This window comes from Phalacrocorax aristotelis, chromosome 4 (genome assembly GCF_949628215.1).
Source record: "Phalacrocorax aristotelis chromosome 4, bGulAri2.1, whole genome shotgun sequence".
Taxonomy (NCBI): domain Eukaryota; kingdom Metazoa; phylum Chordata; class Aves; order Suliformes; family Phalacrocoracidae; genus Phalacrocorax; species Phalacrocorax aristotelis.
The window spans coordinates 34,158,133-34,181,237 of NC_134279.1; the positions used below are offsets into that span (position 1 = coordinate 34,158,133).

The 23,105-nt window shown below is 38.4% G+C and overlaps 1 protein-coding gene across 3 annotated transcripts in view; it reads right to left on the bottom strand.

The window, feature by feature from the left end:
- Positions 1 to 23,105, bottom strand: part of TNKS (tankyrase) — a 149,074-nt gene that overhangs the window by 26,006 nt on the left and 99,963 nt on the right. For all 3 annotated transcript variants that reach the window (XM_075090908.1, XM_075090907.1, XM_075090905.1), the window contains 7 exons: positions 20,589 to 20,683; positions 17,650 to 17,716; positions 16,986 to 17,172; positions 14,801 to 14,922; positions 12,092 to 12,183; positions 11,932 to 12,010; positions 3,575 to 3,746 (listed from right to left, as the gene is read on the bottom strand). In XM_075090908.1, the coding sequence (XP_074947009.1) occupies positions 3,575 to 3,746; positions 11,932 to 12,010; positions 12,092 to 12,183; positions 14,801 to 14,922; positions 16,986 to 17,172; positions 17,650 to 17,716; positions 20,589 to 20,683 (814 nt within the window). The remainder of the gene's footprint in view (positions 1 to 3,574; positions 3,747 to 11,931; positions 12,011 to 12,091; positions 12,184 to 14,800; positions 14,923 to 16,985; positions 17,173 to 17,649; positions 17,717 to 20,588; positions 20,684 to 23,105) is intronic.

A 23,105-nucleotide genomic window follows, 5' to 3' on the forward strand; every position in this document is an offset into this window, starting at 1 on the left:
ACGCAGCTGGAGTTGTGATGTTCAAGTTCATAGTGCCTAAACAGCTGAATAAGGAGCCTTAGTTTCAGTGTAAAACAGTCAGATTTAGACTCTAGAGCTGTCATTATTCTGTCAAATGGAATTTCAATGCTTTGCTAATCCTATGTTTGGTAAAAATGACCATTACATGCTCACTGGGACAGATTCAAAGTTTTGCTGAAGATCAAAAGCATCTTTCTCAACAATTTTAGCAAACTGCATGAGGCGCCAGTGCACAGCCAGGGTTAAGTGTGCTCAGTTCAGCAGGTGAATCACAGTCTTTGCACTCTGCACTTGTGATATGTCTCGTACTATGAACCAGGGGCAAGGGAATGGGATTTCCAAGATGCCCCTGGCCACGAGGTGACCAGGTGCTTTATGATGCTCCAGTTGTGTACTGCACTTCACGGCAACAATGAGATCTGTCCCTTGTTATAAACATGGGTTGGTTAAAAACAGAATCAGAAGAACGACAGTGATTAAAAGAAGACCTGTAGAGAGACACCTTTTTAGAAATATGGCTGTGAGAAAGCAAGCATGCACTGAGGGAAGATGAAGAAGTGGCTGGAAAGGAGCAGTGGATTAGCTGTCCCCTAGAGCTCTCCAGTGTTGCTTAAAAAGGAGCTGAAAAGGCAATCTTGCTCTTTAATAGAAACTGCTTTCAACTGTAGAAGCCGCTCCTCTCACGCTCAAGGATTTATGGAATAGAAGTTTTGGCAACATGTTGCCTGATCAGAAATGACTGCCTAGTGCAAAACAAACAGGGCATGGTGAACTTGGGGCTGCAATCCCTCCGTAAGAATGCTGAAAGAAACTCGGAGTGTTGTAACAGGCTAAACTCATTCTAGATGGGCACGCAATTCCATCAAAAATACTTAAAAGACTTATTTAAATGTAGAGAACTGATACTATGTCTCGGGAGGACGTAGCTGTGCAGAGAAGCTGTGAGAAGGTACTTCTTACAGACTAACACAGTCTCTGCAGAATCCAGCCAATTCCTGACTTTGCAATGTAATCTGTGACTATATCACAGGAGTGGAAAACACGTAGAAAGGGATATTTGTTTTCTTAACTAGCTATCCCTACATAAGGACATCAACTTACCTATTCACTTTGAGGTAGTATATCCTATTGCAGCCCTATTTTCTTTTCGTGATCAGTGTTTTGTGGCCTTTTGCTACCTCTTTGACTCCATACTCACTGCAGGAAGAGGAAGAAGTGAGAAGCAACTCCTACAAGCTCAGCTGTTGGGTGAAGAAATGCTCTCAGTTGAAGGAAAGGCTGAGAAAGCTCAGGGAAGAGGAATAGTGGAACCTTTAATACAGCCAAAGCTGCCAACTCCTTTCCTTGAGTCTACCTCGACCCTCTGGAACAGTTCCACTAGAAAGCAGATGGACGCAATGATCTTAAAGGTCTTTCCCAAATGATTCTGTGATTCTAAGTGATTCAGACGCATGCTGCAAGAGAAGGATGGCAGCAGGGGTTTTGCACAAGTGTTAGTGACTGTGGGCAGAGCACAGCATGCATCAAACCCCTGTTATTGGAGTGGGTTAAGATTTCAGCTCACACCTTCATCTTAAGTTATTTGCCTTCCCTTGCTCTCCCCGACAGCACCACCACCTCAGTGTCCTGACGCAGGGAGAGAATAGATGAGACTACGTCCCATACTGGATCCAAAGCTCCACTCCTTAGCAATTCTTTATCCCTTCTCTAGACTCCTGTCCAAGATAGCCAAGACCCTCGCTTTGGTGAGGGTAGAAAAGGAAATCAAACAGAAACACAATCTAATTACTACAGGAAGGAGAAATTTCAATTCCACTGGATTAGAACTAGAGTAGCGAAAGGCTGCACTGAGCAAAGAAACAAATCAAATCTTACTCTTCAAGAAAAGCAAAACTAGCAGCCTTTTCTAATAAGCTTTTGAAAAAGATTAACAAGCTCACCTTATAAGCTTTCTTACATTGCATGGCCATACTCTGACCAGTTGCAACCAAAATCACAAGCAGCTAGAGTGAAGTGGTATCCACTGGCCACTATGCCATCAGGAAACTGTTTTCATGGTGGTGATCTCAGAGTTGGCAAGTAGCTCAGAATCAAGTGTGAGAAAAAAAAATCCAATACTACATGGAAAATATTTTAAGCTGTGAACTTAAAAGTAAGGTAACAATCTCCATCAAAACAACTCCAACAGTTAAAAAATATTTCTTTAATCTGATCTTACAAAAATTAACACACAGTAATATTTGGTAAATAATTTCAGCATTCATTTACTAGCTTTGAAATATAGAGAACAAAGTGTCAACAACCCAACACTACATGCAGTTTTTCAGCTTTTGAATCTTTCAGTCTCGAACACCTTCAGGGATGTAAGAGAAAGGCTGCTACCCCTCCAATAAAAAGCAGTACAGTATGACATGTGAAATTAATTTTCCTAGAAAAGGTAAATCAGTGAAAATGAATTTTTAATTCAAAAATCAAATTATTGTTTTCAGAATACTTGTACGTTTACTTTTTAAAATCAAACTCCTATTCTCTTTAACAGCAGGGGGTATGCTTGCTTACTTCTGATTCATAGCATTTTTCTCTCTCAATACACATACACACGGTCACGTGCATATTTTAAACAGGTAATGCTACCCATGCAACCAGCTATATATAACTAGCTACATCTTAGAAGCGTGTACACTTCAAAACAGTTCTTCCTTGCACTGCTGTAAAATGCCTTTCCCCCAACTCCTGTTTTAGGGCAACATTGCTGAAAACACTGAAGGAAATGGAGTTTCTAGATACCATAGGTCTTCAGATCTATCTGGATATCTGCCTGCCTTTGACTACACCACTGTAAAGTGAGTTATTTGCTCTGTAGTAACTACTGATGCAATTATTCTTCTCTGTACTTGCAAAAATTCAAATGTGACATGGATAGGGGGATCCAAACCCTCACACACTTATATGAAAAATAATGGCACCCTCTTCGAATATCTATTTACTTTTTTAATGCAAGATATAAACAAATTGTTATCTAAACAGTGTCCAGACAGATTTTATTGTGAAAGTGCTCTCTGCTGGACAAGCCAGAGATTTGAAGTAAAAGTTTAAAAGGTTTAGCAACTATAAGTATTTGTCTGCCAGTAACACTCTGCTTGTGAATATTCAAGTATAGAGTACCTAACAGGATGGCTGGTGAGAGGAAAAAGGTTTCTCACATGTTCAGCAATATTCCAGTTGCCTTGGAACTTTTTACAAAAAAAACCCCAAACTCCCCACATCTGCCCTCCTACAATCTACCTGAAGAGCAGCATGCTCTAAATCCACAAGGTGTTTATTTTCTTCCCAATTCGCACAAAATCACTGAATTGAGCAGGGCTTTTTTTTTGTTTTGTGTGGGTTTCTTTTTCTGAAGAGTATCGCACAGTACATACTGTAGAAGTGTGCACACAATGGCAGAAGGGAGGAATAAGAAAACTACTGCAAGACTCTTGCGTTGAAAAATAAGATCTGCAGCTGTAAAGGGAGAAGCTGAAGTTCAAATACACAAGCCTTTATTTCTACCCACCACTTAAAATCTGTTGCACTGCTTCATTTCCCATCTGTGCCGCTGTGAAGCCTTGTAAAGAGATGATGGAGGGATCAGAGCCGTAATTCAGCAAGAGCCGGCAGGTTTGCAAGTGACCTGCTAACGCAGCCCTGTGCAATGCTGTTTGACCAAGTGTGTCCAGTGCATTCATCTGAAAAATGAGCAGCAACATAAACATTGTTAAAATTAAAAGCCCACAACTGTCCCTGCCCTTAATAAGAGGAGCAATAAGAAATTTCTGGCATACAAATTTATCTATCAATTCCTCTGCGTTGCAACTAAACAAAACCAAATGACAAAAATAGGTAAACCACTCCAATGTAAAGACAGTTTACCACATATGCTTTCCTGCCTTTTAACAATGCAGGTTATTTGTTTGCATGGCTAACAGACAACACAGGATCCCCAAAACAATAGTGATCAAGCTTCTGACAAATTCAATGAAGATCAACCTTGTGCAAGAAAAGCAAAACTCTCACAGGAGAGAAAAAGTAAATAGTTAACCAAACAATTCAAAGATCTTCCAGCTTCAAGGAAGTCATCCTCAGAAGGGGAATTATCTCAACATTACTCACTACCAAGAATTAAAGCAAACGAAAGATGTCAGATTAGGAACTCTATGAAAGGGAGGGGCGGAGTTTTTATACAAACAGTCCATTTCCTCCTCACTTTTTGTACTTTTACAAAATGTGAAGTATAACTAGATATAATTCTATGCAATACAAGATTGTATAAACAGGCGAAGTGGAATATTGCTTTCAAAGAGTATGATATAATGGAAAGCTATCTGTCTGTCAAGATCTAACAGAGTATCTAAATAACTAGAAGCATCTCCACAGGTTCACTATCAGAGAAAGGAAGAGAATAATAGAAAGCTTTAAAAAGTGGAAAAACACCCTCAGAAAAATAACCTTTCAAGAAGATACTTTGTACCTTGCAGTGATCCATGATAAATTTAAATGCAAAAGTCCAACAGCTTTTTTACCACTTTATGAAATGCAGAACTACTCTATATTCTCTGCAAGCAACTCAGAACCTGTTATCTGTTTCCAAGCCTACGGATTGCAGGCTGTGAACCGCATGCATAATAGACTCTATTACTGTAAAAAACCCACCTTTTTACCTTTTCAAAATCTTTGTGGTGGCGGTGAACAAAGGTTTTGCTTATTTCTCACCTAAAATGCAGCCTGCAAATCCTACTACCTTTTCATGAAAACTAGTGAAAAAACAATTTGGGTAAGACACATATTCTGTAACTAAATTATTTTGATTAGGAGGGTAACTATGTAGAAAATATCTACTACCAGATAGGGTAAAAAAACTTAAGTAAAATACCTGCAAAATACCAAAAGTATCAAGCCACAGGAAAGAACAAAGAACTACCATATAAATAAAGCGGAAAGTGATTCTATATTGTTTTAAATTCTTCTATATCCCTGCAGGCTAGTAAAGCAGGAATTTCTCAGATCACAAACCTCTCTTGCAGGAAGATGTACCGGAAAACAGTTCTGCTTGCTTCTAACCGTGCTCAGCTCATGCTACTCTAACGGGATTTCCCTAAAAGTTTTGTTTTAAATAAAAACTTACTGCTATCATAAATATTAAGTAGATGCTGAATGTCCCAAATCCATCATTTTGTTCAGATGATGATCCTCATCTGTTTCAGGACACCGGATACCTTTCACCACTGATAAGGGCACAGAGAACAGCAGAAGTCTGGGGCTGTACAGGTTCAGTGATGGTAAAGGCAGAATGAAATGAGATGTGTGGATTCTGGAAGTAGCTGATAACACTCCGTTCACTCAAGAAAGAGAATCGCAATTAATAACTCCTGTAACACTGAATTCCTGTGTTAAACATTCCTGTACTGAACAAATTGTTGAAGAACAGCAGCAAGGCATTCACGCTGCACAACTCAATACTGGCTGTGTACCTGGAAAAAGTGTTAGTATTCATTTGAAAAGAACACTGGCAGAGTCATCAGATCCACCATCTCACATGTCGTATGCAGGTCTCATTTCACCTCCAAATAATTATCTTTGCCAACAATCGATTCTTGTGGCAGAAGAATGCCAGCCATTTGAAGAAATGCCTGCCTACTTCTGGGACAGAGGGCTGCAGCTGACAGAGGGATGCAGTACGAGTTGAAGCTGTTCTTTCCCTCAGGAGCCGATTTAGGCTTTGCAGGGCAAATTCACGGGGAGTATGTTCACTTTGAGAGGCAGATCTGCTCTCACCAATCATGCAGCACTTGTCTAAAACCAACCCAAGAATGTACTGCGCTAAGGCTGAAGGCAACACTGAAGGAAAGATTTATTTCCAAGCAAAAATCTATTTCAGCATTACAAATTGAAATACAAACTGAGATTAAACCCTCATAAAAATCAAACCTGGTAAGATGTAAGCCTGCCCAATGTCTAAAACCATATATCCTTTCAAATTCAAAGCTAAAGTTAAAACTCAGTTTGACAAAATGTAAAATATTCAAGGTGTACTGCCTTATTTGTGAGCTGAGAAGGCAGGTTGTTCCAGCTGTACTAACAAAATCTGTGAAATATTCAACTGGGTCCCCTTTATAAGTAGTATGAAATTAAAAGGCTGCAGCTCTGAATTACCTGAAAGACAAGTTTTCCGCAAGGAATTAAAAATGACAGATTTGACAGCTTTTATTCCACAGCACACCAGCTCTGAATCTTGTTTCTTCCCCTCTTAGCACTAAAACAGCCACTCCACTGTTCAAACCGCAACATAAAAGCAGAATGCAGTTATCAAATGAAAAGTGTTTTTAAGTAAGGCTTTTCATGGAAAGATACCACCCTATACAATATTTCCCACTGAAGAATTCCTTCTGTTCTTTCCTCTTATCCCTTTCACTTCCTCTTCCCCATCCTGAATATATGCAGTAGAGAAATCAAAATGGTTGTGTATCAGAGACTGGAGAGATTTTTCATCCCTGCACTGCTGCTGTCTCAGAGCAGCATACACAGCTACAGCAATATTCCCTTGGCTGCCAGGCATTTGTGGCAGCTCAACAGCTGCGACCTGTTCAGGAAATGCTTTTTGCAAGACATCATAAGCATATCAACTTTCTATTGATATGGGCATCAAATGCCCTAAATATCCTACTACTCCTTGACACTACAGCAGCACAAATGCAACAGCTTCCAAGCACTGCAATTTTCTCTGTGAGATCTTTCTAAAAGATGTATATTTTAAAAAAAATTTTAAAAATCACACTTGAAACTTGTGCTCTGCCAGCCATTCCAGTATCAGGGTGTCCTTCCCTGCACAATGTAGGCGTTCTAACCGCTCTCCTGTTGCATTTCTTCTGAAGACAACCTGCAGTGTCTTGTGCCTTTGTGCATCACTAACAATAAACAAGATAGGAGTGAAGAGAAGCTGGTGGCAATTTCAAGCTCTGTCAGAAGAAAAAAACCCACACTCCGCCCCCCCCCCCCCCCCCAAAAAAAAAAAGCTTTCACACTGAAAGCTCCTAAATGATCCAGCCATATGTTCCACAGTTGTCCCTCTCCATAAAAGCTTATCTTAATGTCACTAAGTTTGGATGTCTAAGCGTTGAGAAAAGTTGAACCACGCAATCGTAACAGATCACACAGCTCTTCATGGTGTTAACTGTCATAGTTCAAAACCTGCTGCATTTCTGAAAGGAAATTTAATTTTTCAATGCTTATTCTTTCCTGAGAAAAATCACACCTCTACCTGAAATGTTGGAAGTAGATGCATTACACAACAAGGTTATTCAAAACCATTTAAGTCTGTTGTGTCAATCTAGACGGATGGTGACCATTGTCAAATCCATGATCGTGAAAGGCTGGCAACATCCTGCTCCAACACAAAGAAATAAGTGCATTATGCAAAGATCCACAAAGCCAGGTCCTTCTAGCAGGGTAGCACGAAGCCATTTCTGCTACCATCATGAATAGGGACACTATCTGTCTAACATTACTTTAAAAGGCCCATTTCCTCTTGCAGAAGAATAGTCTCGACATTATTATTTAGAAACATAACAGTTAAACAAATAGCATTCATAACATCTTCACACTTGCCCAAGATACCAGTGAACTTGCATGCTTGCAGGTCTGTCTTTCCAACAACCATTCCAGTTCAGAAAAGACTTTAATCCTTTTACTCTGCACTGCTAGAAAGCTGAGTGTCTGAACATATTTAATTTCCCATGTATCTGTAAATTCAGACAAGGAGCTAGTTAAAAGACACATCCAACTATCTAGCAATACAACGAAACAGGATGAAAGCCACTTTTTCATTACTTCACCACCTCCAAATTATTTTCTTTTTAACCAAAGGATTTCTACCATCTTCAAAGATAAAATCATGGCACTTGAAGACTTGATCATGGGTCTATTAAAAAATAGTTTAAGTTTGAGGATCCTTTAAAGATCCTCTGCTTTTATTTTTCATAAGGTACTTTGAGTATATTCAACATCAAATAAGCAGTCGTGTGAAATGCTGTTTCACACTGCAGTTCAGGCAAACAAGTAGAAACGGGATATAGCATTTAAAACCACAGGCATTTACGATCAAAATTCTTGAAGAAAATTTTAAGAAACCCCAAGGTTTCTCACTTATGCTTTAGATGTACAGTTGACAGTCAACTTATGCAAACTCAAGTAACAAGCTAATGAAAATATCTTCATTGACCATAGAATGGGCATTGCTTAGACATACCATACCGTGCTGTTGGGGAAGTCATGTGTACCAAGGACAGCTTCACAGTTCAAGTTACAAATCTAGTTTGTGTCCTCAGTAAGGGCCAGCAAGAGACACCAAAATAAGCAATTTGTGGGTATAGGTTGACTCTTGGCAATACTAGTGTTCTTAGAACTATTTCTGTAAAATAAGTCTAGGTCAAGCACATGTTATTCAAGCAGTCTTCACTTTCTATTATAGTATGACATACTTCAAACAGCAAATTTACACAGTGATAAGATTAAGGATAATTACATCCAGTTCCAAGACCATGAACCATCTCTCATTCACCCCAAATTCCCTAAACCAGTCTTCACCATGTTTCAGCCCATCTCCCAAACATACATACTTCATGTTATCTCACTTATGCTGTTTGACACAGATCACAGCTGCCTCTCATGAAAACAGCAGTTTCTTTATTGCTAAAACAATCACAAATTATTTTTAATCTACAAAACTTTACATGACGTTGTCTCCTAAGTCCATTACCGATTTTTTTTTTTAAGGCTGCCTGCCTTTTGGCACTGTATTTCAGAAGAAGAAAGTTCAAGTCGCTTTGAAGCCCCAGTTACTCATCTTTTTCAAATAGTTACACTCTCTATAATCAGTAGTGGTTTCCACAGAAGGTAAACTAAAGCTGACTTATACAGTACTTTTCCTCTGATGGAAGACATGGTTGCAAAGTAAAGAAAATAGGGTAGGTCCCATCAATCCACACTACACTAAGCATCTGATATGGGATCACAATGGAACTGAATGTATTGAAAGGGGGAGGGCTGGTCAGTGACTGGTTGTGGGATAATTTTGTTTTCATATTTTCATTAATGATCTTGGCACAGGAGAATGCTGAAGTGCACGAATATGAAAAATTAGCAAGAAAAAAGCTAAGAGATTCTTTGTGTACTACAAGACTACAGAAAGTATCTGAGTACTACCATGTCACATCTATTAAAAAGGCAAACACAATCCCAGTATGCGTTAATCCAGCATTTATATTAGAGATATGGAAGTGGCACCATGTAAGGCAGCGGGGGAATGACTTCCGTTCTTGTTGCCTGAGCTCCAAGATTTCCTCTGGCGCTAGTGAAGAGAAGGGTTATAAGGATGATTAGGAAATGGTAATGTTCTCTTATGAGGGAAGACTAAGTGTTTGAGGCTTTTGGCCTACCAAAACAAAGGCTAAGAAAAATGTTTGTTCACTGCAGATACCTTAGCAAAGAGCAAAGAAAGCATTAAATGGAAAAGACATATTTAAACTGCAGAAAAGTACTGTTCAAAGAACAAATGGATATTCACTGTGACACTGCTATTCCAGGGGGACTAGATTCACCAGCTCACGAGAACCCTCTCTTGCAAAAAGTACAACTAGACAGGATCAAAAAGCTTAGTACATCTGACTACATCTTATGAAGTAACTAAGATTCAAGGCACAGAAAGAGTAAATAGGAAGAAAAAGCTTCCAGAAACACAACAAATGGGAAAAAAATCAAAAGCCTGTGTTGCGCTTCAGGGGTTAAAGCTGTCATGTCCCAGCAATCAGAAACAAAGACATATCAATGTTAAGAGTGTCTGATGAACTCAATGCCTACAGTCAAAGCTTGAACAAGAGGTCAAATGATAACATGCAAGCAAGACAAACATTTTAGAGTGATTAAATATGCCTAGTTAACCAATTAATACTCTAGAGCATATCCCATCTGGGAACTTCAAAGTGCTTCATAAGCCTTAATAACCTACCTCTGATGAAAAACCATGATTGCATTATGTACTGTTTTACAGCTAAGGAACTTTGGACACCAATAAAGAGGGACCTGATCTATTGCAGTATGGAAATAGACACTTAATTTTAACTATGAGTGGTCTCCTGCCATTCACTTAAGCGCTTTGCTAGATCATAAACGTGGACGGCTATCCTCAGAACAACATAGCAAGCATATAGCAGGATATGGACAAAGAATGAGTTTTAATAACCACATATACCTCTATTTGCACACTGCCAGCTGAAAAAAAACCAAGCAAACACACCACTCAACATGGTTCTGTAGATAACCATGGGTCACTCACCACCATCAGTTAGTCCACAAGTGACTCATGGGGTCATGATTTAGGAACTCCTGCTTCAGGACATAAAAGAATTTCAAGCTATCGTGAGACTGTGCTACTGACCCAAACAATAAAATTGGGCCATTTCAGTAAGGATGAAATCTCTGAGCTTCCTCCTAACCTGCCTACACAGAGCTAGGTTTTCAAGGGAGCACTAATTCAAATACCTACGGTATAGTAGCAGGCTTTCCAGAAACCCTCAGCACACAAACTCGTGCATTTCAAAGCAGGTAGTACTTGGTATCAATATGCTTGAAATTCCAGTGCCTACCCAAGCACCATCAGTACTGATTTCATGTGCAAAATCAGATCCATAAATCCATGAAGTATCTATTCCTATGCCAAAATGAATTTTTTTCACTTTCAGTGCATATGTATGCTACTAACAGTGAATCTGGTAAAATGATAATGAATGGGTTTAATGATTATAACTGAGACCTCTGGCTCTGCTTTCCCCCTGGGTAAAATCTTGGTATGTCACCACTGCATCAGGACTCTCTGCAATAAACTCTGTCACGGTATTGTTAAGCTATTTTACGATGTCATTACAGTACTATGGAAGGAAACCAGCTACTGAAATCTGGCAATGAACTCTCATATAGGCTTATAAATTACAATTCATTTGTTTCAAAATAAAAAGACTTAGTATTAACTATGCATACAATTAGATCACTCGCACCTCCTAGCATGTCAAGAGTGACACACTAGATTCTTTGAGTCTTCATCTCCATTCAGGTAGCTAGAAATGAAGAAATATACCTGTAATAAGAGAGTAATGTGATCCCCCTTAAAAGCAAAAATAAGGAGTTTGTATTTTAAGCAATGCAAAGAACGCGCCCATCAAAAAGTTTCTGAGAAAATGAAGTAGCTAATTATATCATTACCATGAATGTCAAGTTTGCTGCTAAAACTTAGAGAAAGATAATGCTGAAATGCTTCTGAATGATGCTTAAAAGGCATCCTAAACAAAGTTATACTTTCCCCTGCCTTTAAGTAATAACTTGCTGAACCATGTGTTTCTAACTAAGCTTCACCACGTGCTCACAAATTACTTTGGTCAGCACCTATCAATGTCTAAAAGGCATGGCGAAACAATCTGACCAAGAGAATAAGCAGCAAGCGATGGCTAAGGGATGCCCAAGCATTAGACTGCTAAACTCCGTGCCAAACTTGGCCACAGCATATTTTCAAGCCAACAAGATAAACCAACAACAGGCACCTAGATGATCACATTTATTAGAAATGAGTAGCAAGATTAATTAAAACCAAGTAAGGTAGACTCCTAAAGCCTGTGTTCAGATACTTGGAGAGAAGACCTAATTTTCAAATGGGATTCCTGAACATCCTGTATTGATTTAAGATAAACACACTTCAAGGCTAACATGAAAAGCACAAGGCATACAGAAGAAAAAGTGACAACTATCATAAAAATCAACACTGTATTTAACCAGTGTAATCCTTCTTTTTGCCTTTTACCTTAAACAAAATGATCTAAGTATATTTACCTTGGCTCCATGTTTATGCAGAACTTCCATGACATCATTATGAGCTTTTTCAGCTGCAACATGCAAAGGTGTCATGAAACTAGAATAAAAAAAAGATATTAGTTTTACATTCCTAGTATGACAGAGTCCTTTGAAAAATTCAAAAATTTCAGAAACCTACTCTTTGTTTTTCTCATTAACATTTGCTCCTTTCCTGAGCAATAGTTCTGTAACTTGCTTCCGCTTGGGATGCACAGCGGCCACAGCACAGTGCTGCAAAAAAGTAAATACAAATTATATTTCAACTACATGGATGACAAAGAGTTTTAAGATCTATTACTTCATCTCTTAATTATTTTGATGAACATCAGACTACAAAGTTTACAAACAGAATCCATCACATTTCTGCTGAAACATATAACACTGAAGAAAATACAGGCTAGTGATCAACGCTAAACTATTCTACTCAGAAAAATTATTTTCATTTTAAAGCTATTTGTCACTTACGAAAAAAGTGGTGTGTTCCCAACTACATTAGCAAGATTTTGGGACAAAACCAGCACATAATGCACAAAGGAGGTAAAGACAAAGGGCTTGAAACAGCCTAACTTTCTACAGAGGGACTGTGAGGGGGGTCCATTAAGATTCTGCTGCTGTTGTCAGATCAACATGACTTTTTAATGTTGCTTTGTTTCTTCTTCTATTTCAGTATGTACTGAACTTGTTACCCTCATGGCAATTCTGTTATGCACCCAGTTAAAAATTATGTAATAAATGGGCAATCAAGTTCTCTTGGAGTATCATCTTTTCCATGCTATGAGAAAGAGACCTCTTTCCCACAGTGCTTAAGCCTGCCCTTGTGCTAGGTGTACACCCCACACAGCCCTTTGTTAGGTGTAACTTCTGAATATGGCTGGGGTCTGCTTGTTGGTTTGTTTGTGCATTCGGCACCCAGAAGTGAGTGCTTTGTTCCCTTCTTTTTTTCTTTGATCCTCTGCAGAGACTAGACTCAACCTGTCCTGACCTTTTCACCAGTGGCCCTACCAATGCATTCCTGACACCTGAAATTACAAGCATGGTTCCAGATAACGTGAAGGTGATGCTTTAAAATCAGTCCAGAAATGCTTGTCTCAAGTTTGGATGCCCCAAGATAGCAGACTATGAGAAAGAGGAGATACTTTTGGATATTTTTGTTTATAAGTTTACCCACATTTTAAACCAGTAACCTGTAAAAAGCAGGTAGCCTCCTGGAACTGAGTTCTCAAACTTTCAAACAGCAAAACAATAGCCTTTACAATGGGACAGACCCCAGACAGAATGCTAGTAAGTAGCAATAGTATTGATAACCATCTTTTGCCCAGTTTTAGCCTTCACTATGAAGTAACTGCCACTCAAGTTTCCACACTGCTGTTAGTCAGCAGAGCGCGTCCAAGTTCTGCAGAGGCAAGCTTTGTAAATAAACATTAAGATCAACTTTTGCTCTCAAAAGCAGCAGTATTTTTGAGGCTTTACAGATAATAACCTATCTGTATTTCCTGTCAATATGATAAACCAGCACTAAATGCAACACAAATGCTGAAATATTGCCAAAACTCAGAGCAAACCTGAAACACAAACCAGGTGCTTGCTTTGGCCTTTGTGGGGTAACAGGGCACAGACCCCAGTGCCCCATGGTAAAAGATACCATGCTTAGGACAGGAATAGCTCAATTAGATTGTACATAACCTCATCTGATCCTGGAAGCTAAATCCTGCCACTTCGGTGGGAGACCTCTTGGACAGCTCAATTATGGGAGGCAAAAATTGAGAAATCACAGTCAAACTCTTACTGAAGAGTGAAGCAAAGGCATCAATGAGCTAAAATATCCCATTTTGCCTAGCTGTCTCTACAGAATGAGCAGGCGGAGAAGAGCAAAGAACGGGATAAGGCTACGAAGTGATCATTACATAGCTAAAGAGATGCCACACATCAACAGCTGATATACTCAGGAAGAAACGGATAACATCATCCCAAATTTCCTACTGTCTTCATGTTCAGCCTCTGAATGGCTCTTCTCTGTCTTGCTTCTAAGTTCAGGCTAGGATGCTAAGTCCTCCATGGAGAGGACAGAGCATATGGATGCTTGGTACTCAAAACACACAATGTTCTGATCACAATCACAACATTTATAACACTAAATATGCAGTTGTGTGCCTGCAGCTGAGGCCTACCACTGTGAAGAAAATGTTCCATCGGAATAGAAGTATAACAATTACAATGGTTTTAATAATACCACCAGTCCCTCTCAACTTCAACATCTTCACTGCCTCTGGGATACTGACTGTGTTCTTTGCCTCCCCTGTTTCTTCAAAAAATGAAATAAGAGCAGGATACTGCCAGGAAAGTCTTGAAGACCCCTGTTTCCATAGCTAATGTGGTATTGTCAGTACTATTCCAATCCTGTAAGACCCTGTGATACACACCTAGCATCTATGTTCACCACAATTTTATGTACCCTATGAAAAAAATTTGTAATCCAAGTTTGCCCACCTAAAACATTAAGGAAGCACTGGGCCACTGGAATAGATTTTAACCCCAGAAAAAACACAGCAGCTGACCAACAGAAAAAGACGGTGATGGGAAAAAAAAAAGGCAAGAGAAAAGTGAAAAATGAACAGGTGAGGAGTGGCTGGAGGGCTTCTGTAATCTACCATGAAGAAGAAAAAGCTATTAAAAAAATTATTTGGTGTTTTTTCTATAATGGTGATTTAATTTTTATATAAAAAGTGTTTGATGGCAAACCTTCAATCTCAGATGATGAATATATTTTTATAGTGTAGAAATAAAACTCCTCAACTAGCACTACTACCAAATTTATCATAAAACAAATGGATTCACTGTATAATCTCACCAGTGCGGTCTCATGCGACTGTGGCTGCTTAAAATTAATGATCTCCAAAGCAAGTGTCTTTTTCACTTTGGCTAGGTCTGCCTCTCTGGCTGCTTGCAGTAAAGAGTGTCCTTTGAATTCATCTGTTAGAGGAAAAAGATGTATTTAATATTCAGCAACATGCTACATATTTATAAATGTTATTGGAGAAATGTAGCTATACTCAATTAAGAGGAAATAAGAGTATTTCTGTACATCTTCAGAGAATAGCTGAGCTGGGACACAGAACATGAAGCACGGTTTACTGAAACCAAAAGGACATTCTAAAGGAGGGTGGAAGTGATTCCTTGAGTAAAATCCTTATAGCTTTTCTCCCTCTTATCCTCCACCCACTTGATATGAAATGCATATGTGACCTCTGAATTACCTCTGTGTGTGTTCAAGTGAGCACAACGCTATTACATGCTCTTCAGGAAAAAGCATGACAGTTGCTTTTCAAAAACCTCATTGTATTTACAACTACAAATAATACAAGGTAAAGCCTGAGTAAGTATATATAATTTATGTTTTACATATATATAAAAATTTAAAGATAAAATATTAAACTATTGGTCTTAACAAAAGCTAACTGGCTAAGCATTTGAAGCCAGTCTGCTACAAAGATGAAACAGGTTTTGATAGCAGCTATATTTTTGCAAGTAGAGAGAGGTAATTTTGTTATTTTCAGTGTGACATCTTGTTCAATTCAGCAACTAGTTCATTTTAGTTTTAAATAATTCTGAATTTGAAACGGACTGAAAGTTGTTTCTCTTAAAATGTACAAATGAAAGGCAGGTTAGCAAGAATGACGTCGGAACCTGGGAACTAGGGGGAAAAAAAGCTCAACAAGCTCAGTAAAAATATCAGTATTTTTCTTTCATAAACAAGCTTGAAATGCTAAGCTTGTTAAGAGGGGCTTTCTTCTCCCACCTTTGTTTTAAAACCTGGTGCATTTATGGATTTAGAAATAAAAGTAAATATATTAACTTTTAGGTTTCCAGTTCAAATAGAATTCAAATTTCTTTGTAAACAAAGATTATTCAAAGCACAAGAACAAATAAATCTTGAAATAACAAATAAATGTAATATTATTCCTAAAGTATAAAACCAAAGAGCTCAAGAATATACTAAGCATGTTATTTTGTGTATGCAAATACAGGATGCCCCATCAAGATACTGTCAAATTTGGTATAACGCTCACATTTTTGTACACATTTCAGCAGATATTAATGGACATGAATCTTTTCACACTCCACTCCAGGAACTATGAACACAGAAATAAAACAAAGTTTAAATATATTTTTTCTTTGCTTGCTAATTTAAATAAATGGTAAAGTCACGTGCCTCAAAGCCAGAATTATCTCTCAAGTTAGCCCAGAATAGAGAGTAGAGAGCTAGCTAAAAGATATTAATGCCCTCCTCTCTTCTTCTAGAGCAAAGTTTTCTGCTGCACATGATCTCATCACTTTCACATGCGAAGAATAGCGAGAGACAACAACCTGACTAGCTGTGATTGTCAGTAGTGCAGGATCACACTCTTAGTGTGTCAGGGGACTTCTGCTATACTGGAAAAGTGACAAACAAAGTCAAAAGCTTATTTATAATTGAGTTCAGAATCTACTTCTCATGAAGGAAGTTTCTGTAACTTCATAATGCTTTGTTTCCATACTTGCAATAAAATGTAAAAGATAAATGACACAAAATTATCTTTTACAGTTTATAACAAGAAAAAAAATGCCCAAATCAGGGCAAAGGCAGATAAATTCAAATTGGAACTGAAACACTTATGCAAACAACATAAGGATTGCAAAGACCACAAAAGAAGGTGCTGGAATTTCCATCTCCAAGTTTGCACACCAAAGCTATCTACCTCCTGGAGGTTACTCTAAGTGTGATACAGAGCTGTGACATAGAGGCTCCAGGATGACCTAACTGGACTTTAAGCATAAAAAACCCCCCATGGTCACTGATTCAGCAGTGTCTTAAACATTTTAAACCTAAGAAAACCAGGCAATATCACAGGCAGCGTATTAGAGGTATCTGCATACTTCAAAGTTGAAGTTACTCTGCTGCTTTGCACCTACTTGTGAAGTATGACGAAGCTGGCTTGAAAGTAAAGCTCCCCTTTACACCCACTGAAAACTGTTTTCAGTCTGAAAACACTCACAGGTCAGTCTCTCCCTTAGCTCAGGTGTTGGAGCCATATCGACCGCGCTCTTGCCGTGGCAGTTGACGAGCGTGGGATCTGCACCGTGACTCAGCAGGAGGGAGCAGACCTCTACACGGTTCTTGGAAGCAGCCTCATGCAAGGGGGTAAATTGCCAGAGGTCCATCGCATTCACACAGGCGCCATGCTAGCACAGCAAAGAAGGCCTTATGTTATAAGCAATCATCTTCAACAACTAAAAGCTTAGACTTTCATTTCATTATAAAACTGGTTCCATTCTTTCATACATGAACACACACACAATTACTTATAAAAATACTTGTATATACAAAAATACTGTTGAATCCTCCAAAATTAGCCTGTATGGGCTAGTTTTTCAGCAGAACAGATTTTTCCACAGAAAAATTCAAGCAAGTGAAACTTTACTATCTCTCCAAAGAAATTAGGTGGGGAAAACCCCACAAATACTCTACCACAGAAAGACCTAAAGTTGCAGGCTTCTGAAATGACATAGAGGATGTTTGAAACCTGTTCCTACGGGGGTGGGGTGGGTGGGTGTGTGTTTGTGTGTAGAAATTCTTCCTTTTCAACTCTGGCAGAAACAGTTCATATCTCACCTAACACATCTAAATCTACAGTAATTACTTTACATCCTTCTGCTTACCTTTAGCAGCAGCTCGGTAACCTCATAGTGTCCGTATGAACATGCATTATGAAGAGGCACAAGACCACTGTATGGAAGAAGGAAAATGACAAGTTTATTTAAGGAGCATTTTTAAAGATGGAGGAACAATTTTCCCTCTACTGAGAGATGAACAGAAATTTAATTACATCTAAAATATTTAGATATTCAAATATTTAAAAATCAAGATTCACAAACTAATGGAAATATGTAACCTTCCCAAACAACATGTTACTTAAGATCTGCTTTTGTTTTGTCCTAACAGGCCACAGATGTTTTACCCCCCACTAAGATTAGCTTTAATTGGCTTCAAAATGATCTTTCTGAAGCTAGTAAGCGGGGGGGGGAAGTCCCATTCCACGTTCAGTTTGCTCAAGAGAAGTCACTGTTCTGCTTCTGCCTAAATATGAACTCCTGTTTATTTAAAATGCTACATGAAGGGCAAAACTCCCCAGATACTGCTAACGAAACTCCTGGGTATATTATGATGATGTACAAATATCCATAGAAAGCAGACTGAAATTGCTGCTCCAGACTGCAGAATGACCTGATTTCAATCCCCCCCCCCCCCTTTTTTTTTTTACAGTGTAACCTATCTAACTGTGCAAGATATCTCTAAGAGAGTCCCTGTAATTTTTGTACAGCTATATTACTGGAAGCCATACTTAAAAGTGATACTAGCAAACTAAATAACAGGGATCTAGTCATAAGCACAAGATGTAATAAAAAAAAAGTCACGCATAGAAAAGGATGTGTGAAGAAGACAAATATTAGAGAGGACAAAATAAGTTTAATTCAAGCCAAGCAAGACAGGCTAGTTATAGCTCAACAAATCAGGATGCATAATACATTGAAAACAATAATTAACATTTTACCATTTATGAAAAATACAGGGCATGATTCCCAAATTGCAAAATCAACTCAAAGAGCATTAGGACAGCAAGTACTGGACAACAGGGTAAACTTAATTTTAAGGTAGATGGTCTCAGAAGCAGCATTGTACTTGTCACAGGAGAGGGAAATTTGTTTTGGGGAAATTTTTCAAACTGTTATTTTCTATTGTTACTTTTCTTAGTTACAACTTAAGGGTGTATGTGTGAGACAGAGAGTATTGAGACCCCAGAGCACCCAAAAACCCTGCCCTCTTCCAAAACAATGGCCATCTAAGAGGACTGACGTCTTCAAGACATCATCAGCAAAGACAGTCACTGCAGCAATCCACCTGGCCACTTCTGCAGCATACCCTCCCCTTTTCTTTTCCAGCACATTGTACTTTGTGCACAACAGCAGTAATGCAAAGACAGGACCAGTGGAAAAAAAGCTGCTTCCTTGGCTGTGGTCCTTTTTGGAAGTACCTAGAAGTGATGATCATTTTGAAGATGCAGCACAGTTCCTCAGGACTCTCTCTGAAGTGACCCCATTAAAGTGAATCTAACAGGTCTATAAAATCAATGTAACCTAATCTAGCTCCATAAATGATAAATTACATTTATTTATAGCCTATTTGCTTATAATTTATGTATAAATAAGAAACAGCAAGGAAAAACAAAACACCACACTGATTCTAAATGTGTGATGCCACTAAAAAAAAGTGGGAGCTTACTGGGATGTCAGACATTTCTAAGTATGTTTGGGTTGTTTTTAGGTTTAATAAAAGTAAGTGTATCAGTTTTCCTTTCTTTCCTTCCCTTCTCCCCTCTGCCCCCTGCTCAGGTTCAACTTAATTACTTTTCACACTTTACATACTTTCCAAGTAGATCATTCAAACCTCATTAAAGCATCTACGCTGGAATTTTCTACCCAGTGATGCAGAAATTTCAGAAATGTGTGAAATAGCTAAAACTTTCTTAACAATGCTGGATCTACCTGAATAGGTATTACACACAGCTTTACTGTGGGGTGTTTTGACTTACATAATGTGTCATCATGCATTTCACAATAATTCTGATAAAAAAAGCCATGTGAATGTACGGGGGTGAGTGTACAGACAAAAGTGCTACAATCAGTCAATCTTCAAAAGTTTAAGTACACTTGGGACTGGTTTTGGAAATTAAAAAAAGAGAAAAAAGCAAAGATCTTATTTTAAAAGCTCCTTTAACACTAGGCTGGACTCAGCAGAAAATGAAGATATAGGAAACACCTCAAGTTTGCTGATGGGGACAGAACATGTGCTCATTGGTACCTTACTTTTGTGGACTCTGAACACAAAATACATGCCTTTAACCAGAGGCCCAATTTCTACAATGTTAGGACTAAGCCCTCCTATCGGACCACCATGAGAATCATCACCTTAAGAGTTCAGAAATGTGTGGCTGAGAACAATGTACAACACGTATCATTCCAGATTTCTGACTGCTGCGCGCTTTTTGTGGGTATCTTACGTAACTACCATCCTAACTGCGAAAATAGAAAGTTTAGCTTCTACTAGACCTTGACTTTTGCTGGCAACATCAACCAAGATAGATTTCCAAGGACTGCTAGTTGTGAGCACAAGCATTATTGATATTACTTGGAATTACATCCATATACACGCGACAAGATAATGAGACTACAGATAAATTTTTCAATGCACATTTCTTTACTAAGCCCAGGTATCTTCTCCCCATCACCTTCCCTAAAATAATGCTATTAGTCCATGATTTCACAGAGTAGTCTGTGCATGGAAGTAAAGAATAAGGTTTGGAAAAAAAATTAAAAGTGTAATAGAAGACTGAGAACAAGTGCGATCACAGCTAATCTGTTACTGGGGCTCTAACAAAAGTTTACTTATGATGAACCACACTCAGATTTTGGAAGCAGATGTCGCGCTCTCAGCCAACTATTTGAGATTGTGCTGCAATGTGAAGCAGAGAAAATTCTTCATTTTGATTCATAGAAAACTACTGCTGCAAAGATACAATAAATCAATTAATTTTACATACCCTTTGTCCTTTGCGTGCACATCTGCACCATGCTGAAGCAGAAGTTGGACTATTCGAACTCTGTTGTAGCCTGCTGCTAGGTGTAAGGGAGTGGACTGCAAAATAAAACAAGATGAAGAATGGGAGCCACGTAAGTTTGAAGTCCTGCACTTCCTGCTGTTTGAGTACTCCTCATTTCCCTTAGCACATTGGATCAAGGTAAGTTATTCTTCCCTTATTTAATTAGCCAAATTAACAAATACACAGCACATACATGCCCTTCCTCTTTTCAAACCAAATAAATGTTCCTTAAGGTGGGAAAGAATCCAAGTATCACCTCAGGCAATACCAAGCTCATAATTTAAAGTTAATTTAAATAATGGCTCAAGTTTGTTTTGTTTGGTTTTTTTTTTTGTTTTGTTTTGTTGGTTTGGTTGGGGTTTTTGTGTATGTCTGGTTTGGGTTTTCTTTTTTTTTAAATGCTAGATTTTTTTAGAATTAATGAACAAATTTATGCAGCTCAGGCTACATACTTACAGGTTACAAAACTGCTCATATGTACACTTGTTGGAACAGGTGCACTAGAGGCAGACCGCAGAACAAAAATAATGCATTTATCCCATAGCAGGAATGTTTGTCTTCAGCTCTGCACTAAACAAGTAGCCATACATGTTCTGTACTGTGCGGAACAAACTGTATGCAGGTTGCAGTTTCCTGCAAAATACATCTTCAGCAGTAATGCACCATGAGGCATAATAACAGAGTAATAATAACACCTAATTCATAAGAACTTTAACTGAAAGCTTTTGAATTTGACAACAGTAACCCCCCTTGAAGTTTATTTTAAAAGCTTTTTATTATGAAACAAATTTTGTGTGCTGCCTCTGTCCAAAGGAACTGATTTCTTACACAAATGGGTGATGTTGTTTCCTCCTTCCCAAGGCTGAGAAGCAGAGGATTTCAAAAGATTTATTTTGTGGCGTGTAACCAAACATTACAGTAAAACCCTACACATAAACCAGCTTGAACACATGTGAAGACTTACATATCTCACTGTATTAAGCCAAGTTACTGTCAGCAGTAAAGCATCATTATACAGTATTACAGGTGAGACAACACATTTCACTACTATCAAGATTTAAAAAAAAAAATAAAAATGGTCTCGTCTGTGGTAAAGAGCAGCAAGGACTCTATATCCATAAACAGTAAGGATTTCCAAGAATTAACACATATTTAGTATTACTTGGAGTAGTCTGTTTTACATTTTACTATAGTCTCAACACTTTGATGCTTTGCTCCAGAAAGAGTAACTACTGACACCTACCAAGCGTCCTATGTACCACAATAAGGACACAGCTTGTGCTGTCAGAAATGACAGCACACAGGGCACCTCTAAGAAAAAACCTGGGTAACTCAGTATATTTGATGAAGCAGTGACACAAGTTTCTGTAAGACCCATATTTGGAATTATCTATACTGAAAATAAGGACCTCTAACATTCCAAACCTGAAGATCTCTAAAGCATCTCCAAAGTACAAAATGCCACCAACAACAAAACAGGTGAAACCTTTTAAGTGTTTGGCCATTCAAATCATTAGGGTCTATTACTCCGTTCCAGAAAGGCTTCTACTACTGAATTAACCATTTGGACTGGTCCAGAAGGTATTGCATTCTTTTCACATCTGCCCCTATTATAAAATAGCTGGCTTTTCCAAATCATAAACAGTAATGAAAATGTGCATAAAGATTATGCCACTATTGACATTAGCAGAATAATTCAGTACTGTTTATTCTGACAATTGCCTTGGCTTGGTTATTAAATTCCATTTTGTCAACTGAACTAATAACTCAGAAAACCTGAAAGGAATTTGAAATGGACTGTGGAAAAGTCAGTCTATTTAAAGATCTAAACCCCAGAAGAGATTGAAGCAAACACTATATCCACAATTCTTTAACCTCACTACAATTATACTACATCCATTCTTGCCTGCATGCTACTTCTAAAACAACAATGGCAGACTTCCAAGATGATGCTTTACTCATATTAAGCATTATAAATAGGGATGTTCTCAAAGATACATCAACCCTAGAGTCTTGTTCACTGCTTAAAATTAAAACTATTATGACTCATGCTGGGACTGTGCATTTTGTATTTCTAGGGGTATTAGACCTCCATTTGCCAAATAACTTAATTAGAGAAGAAACCTTAAACATTTCAAGCTTATAGTTGCAAGACAAATGACAGAAGTGAAGCAAAACAGCGGCATCCCAAACCTTCAGAAAACTTATATGCCTGCCTTTCAGAAAGGTGAGCTACTTCCTTATCCTCAAGCAAGGCCGCGCAGACACCACAGTCCCACGAATTAATGTGGAACACAATGTCTTCCCCAACACACCAGGAGTCAGTTATTTAGCTGCAGCCAGGTGCCTGATGTTTGGCATGCTTGCCTTCTGATCCACAGCAGCTTCTGCAAAGCTGCATGCCATCCTACGGCTGCCTCTACAAGGAGGAACTAACTGATGCTCCCTGTGCCCATC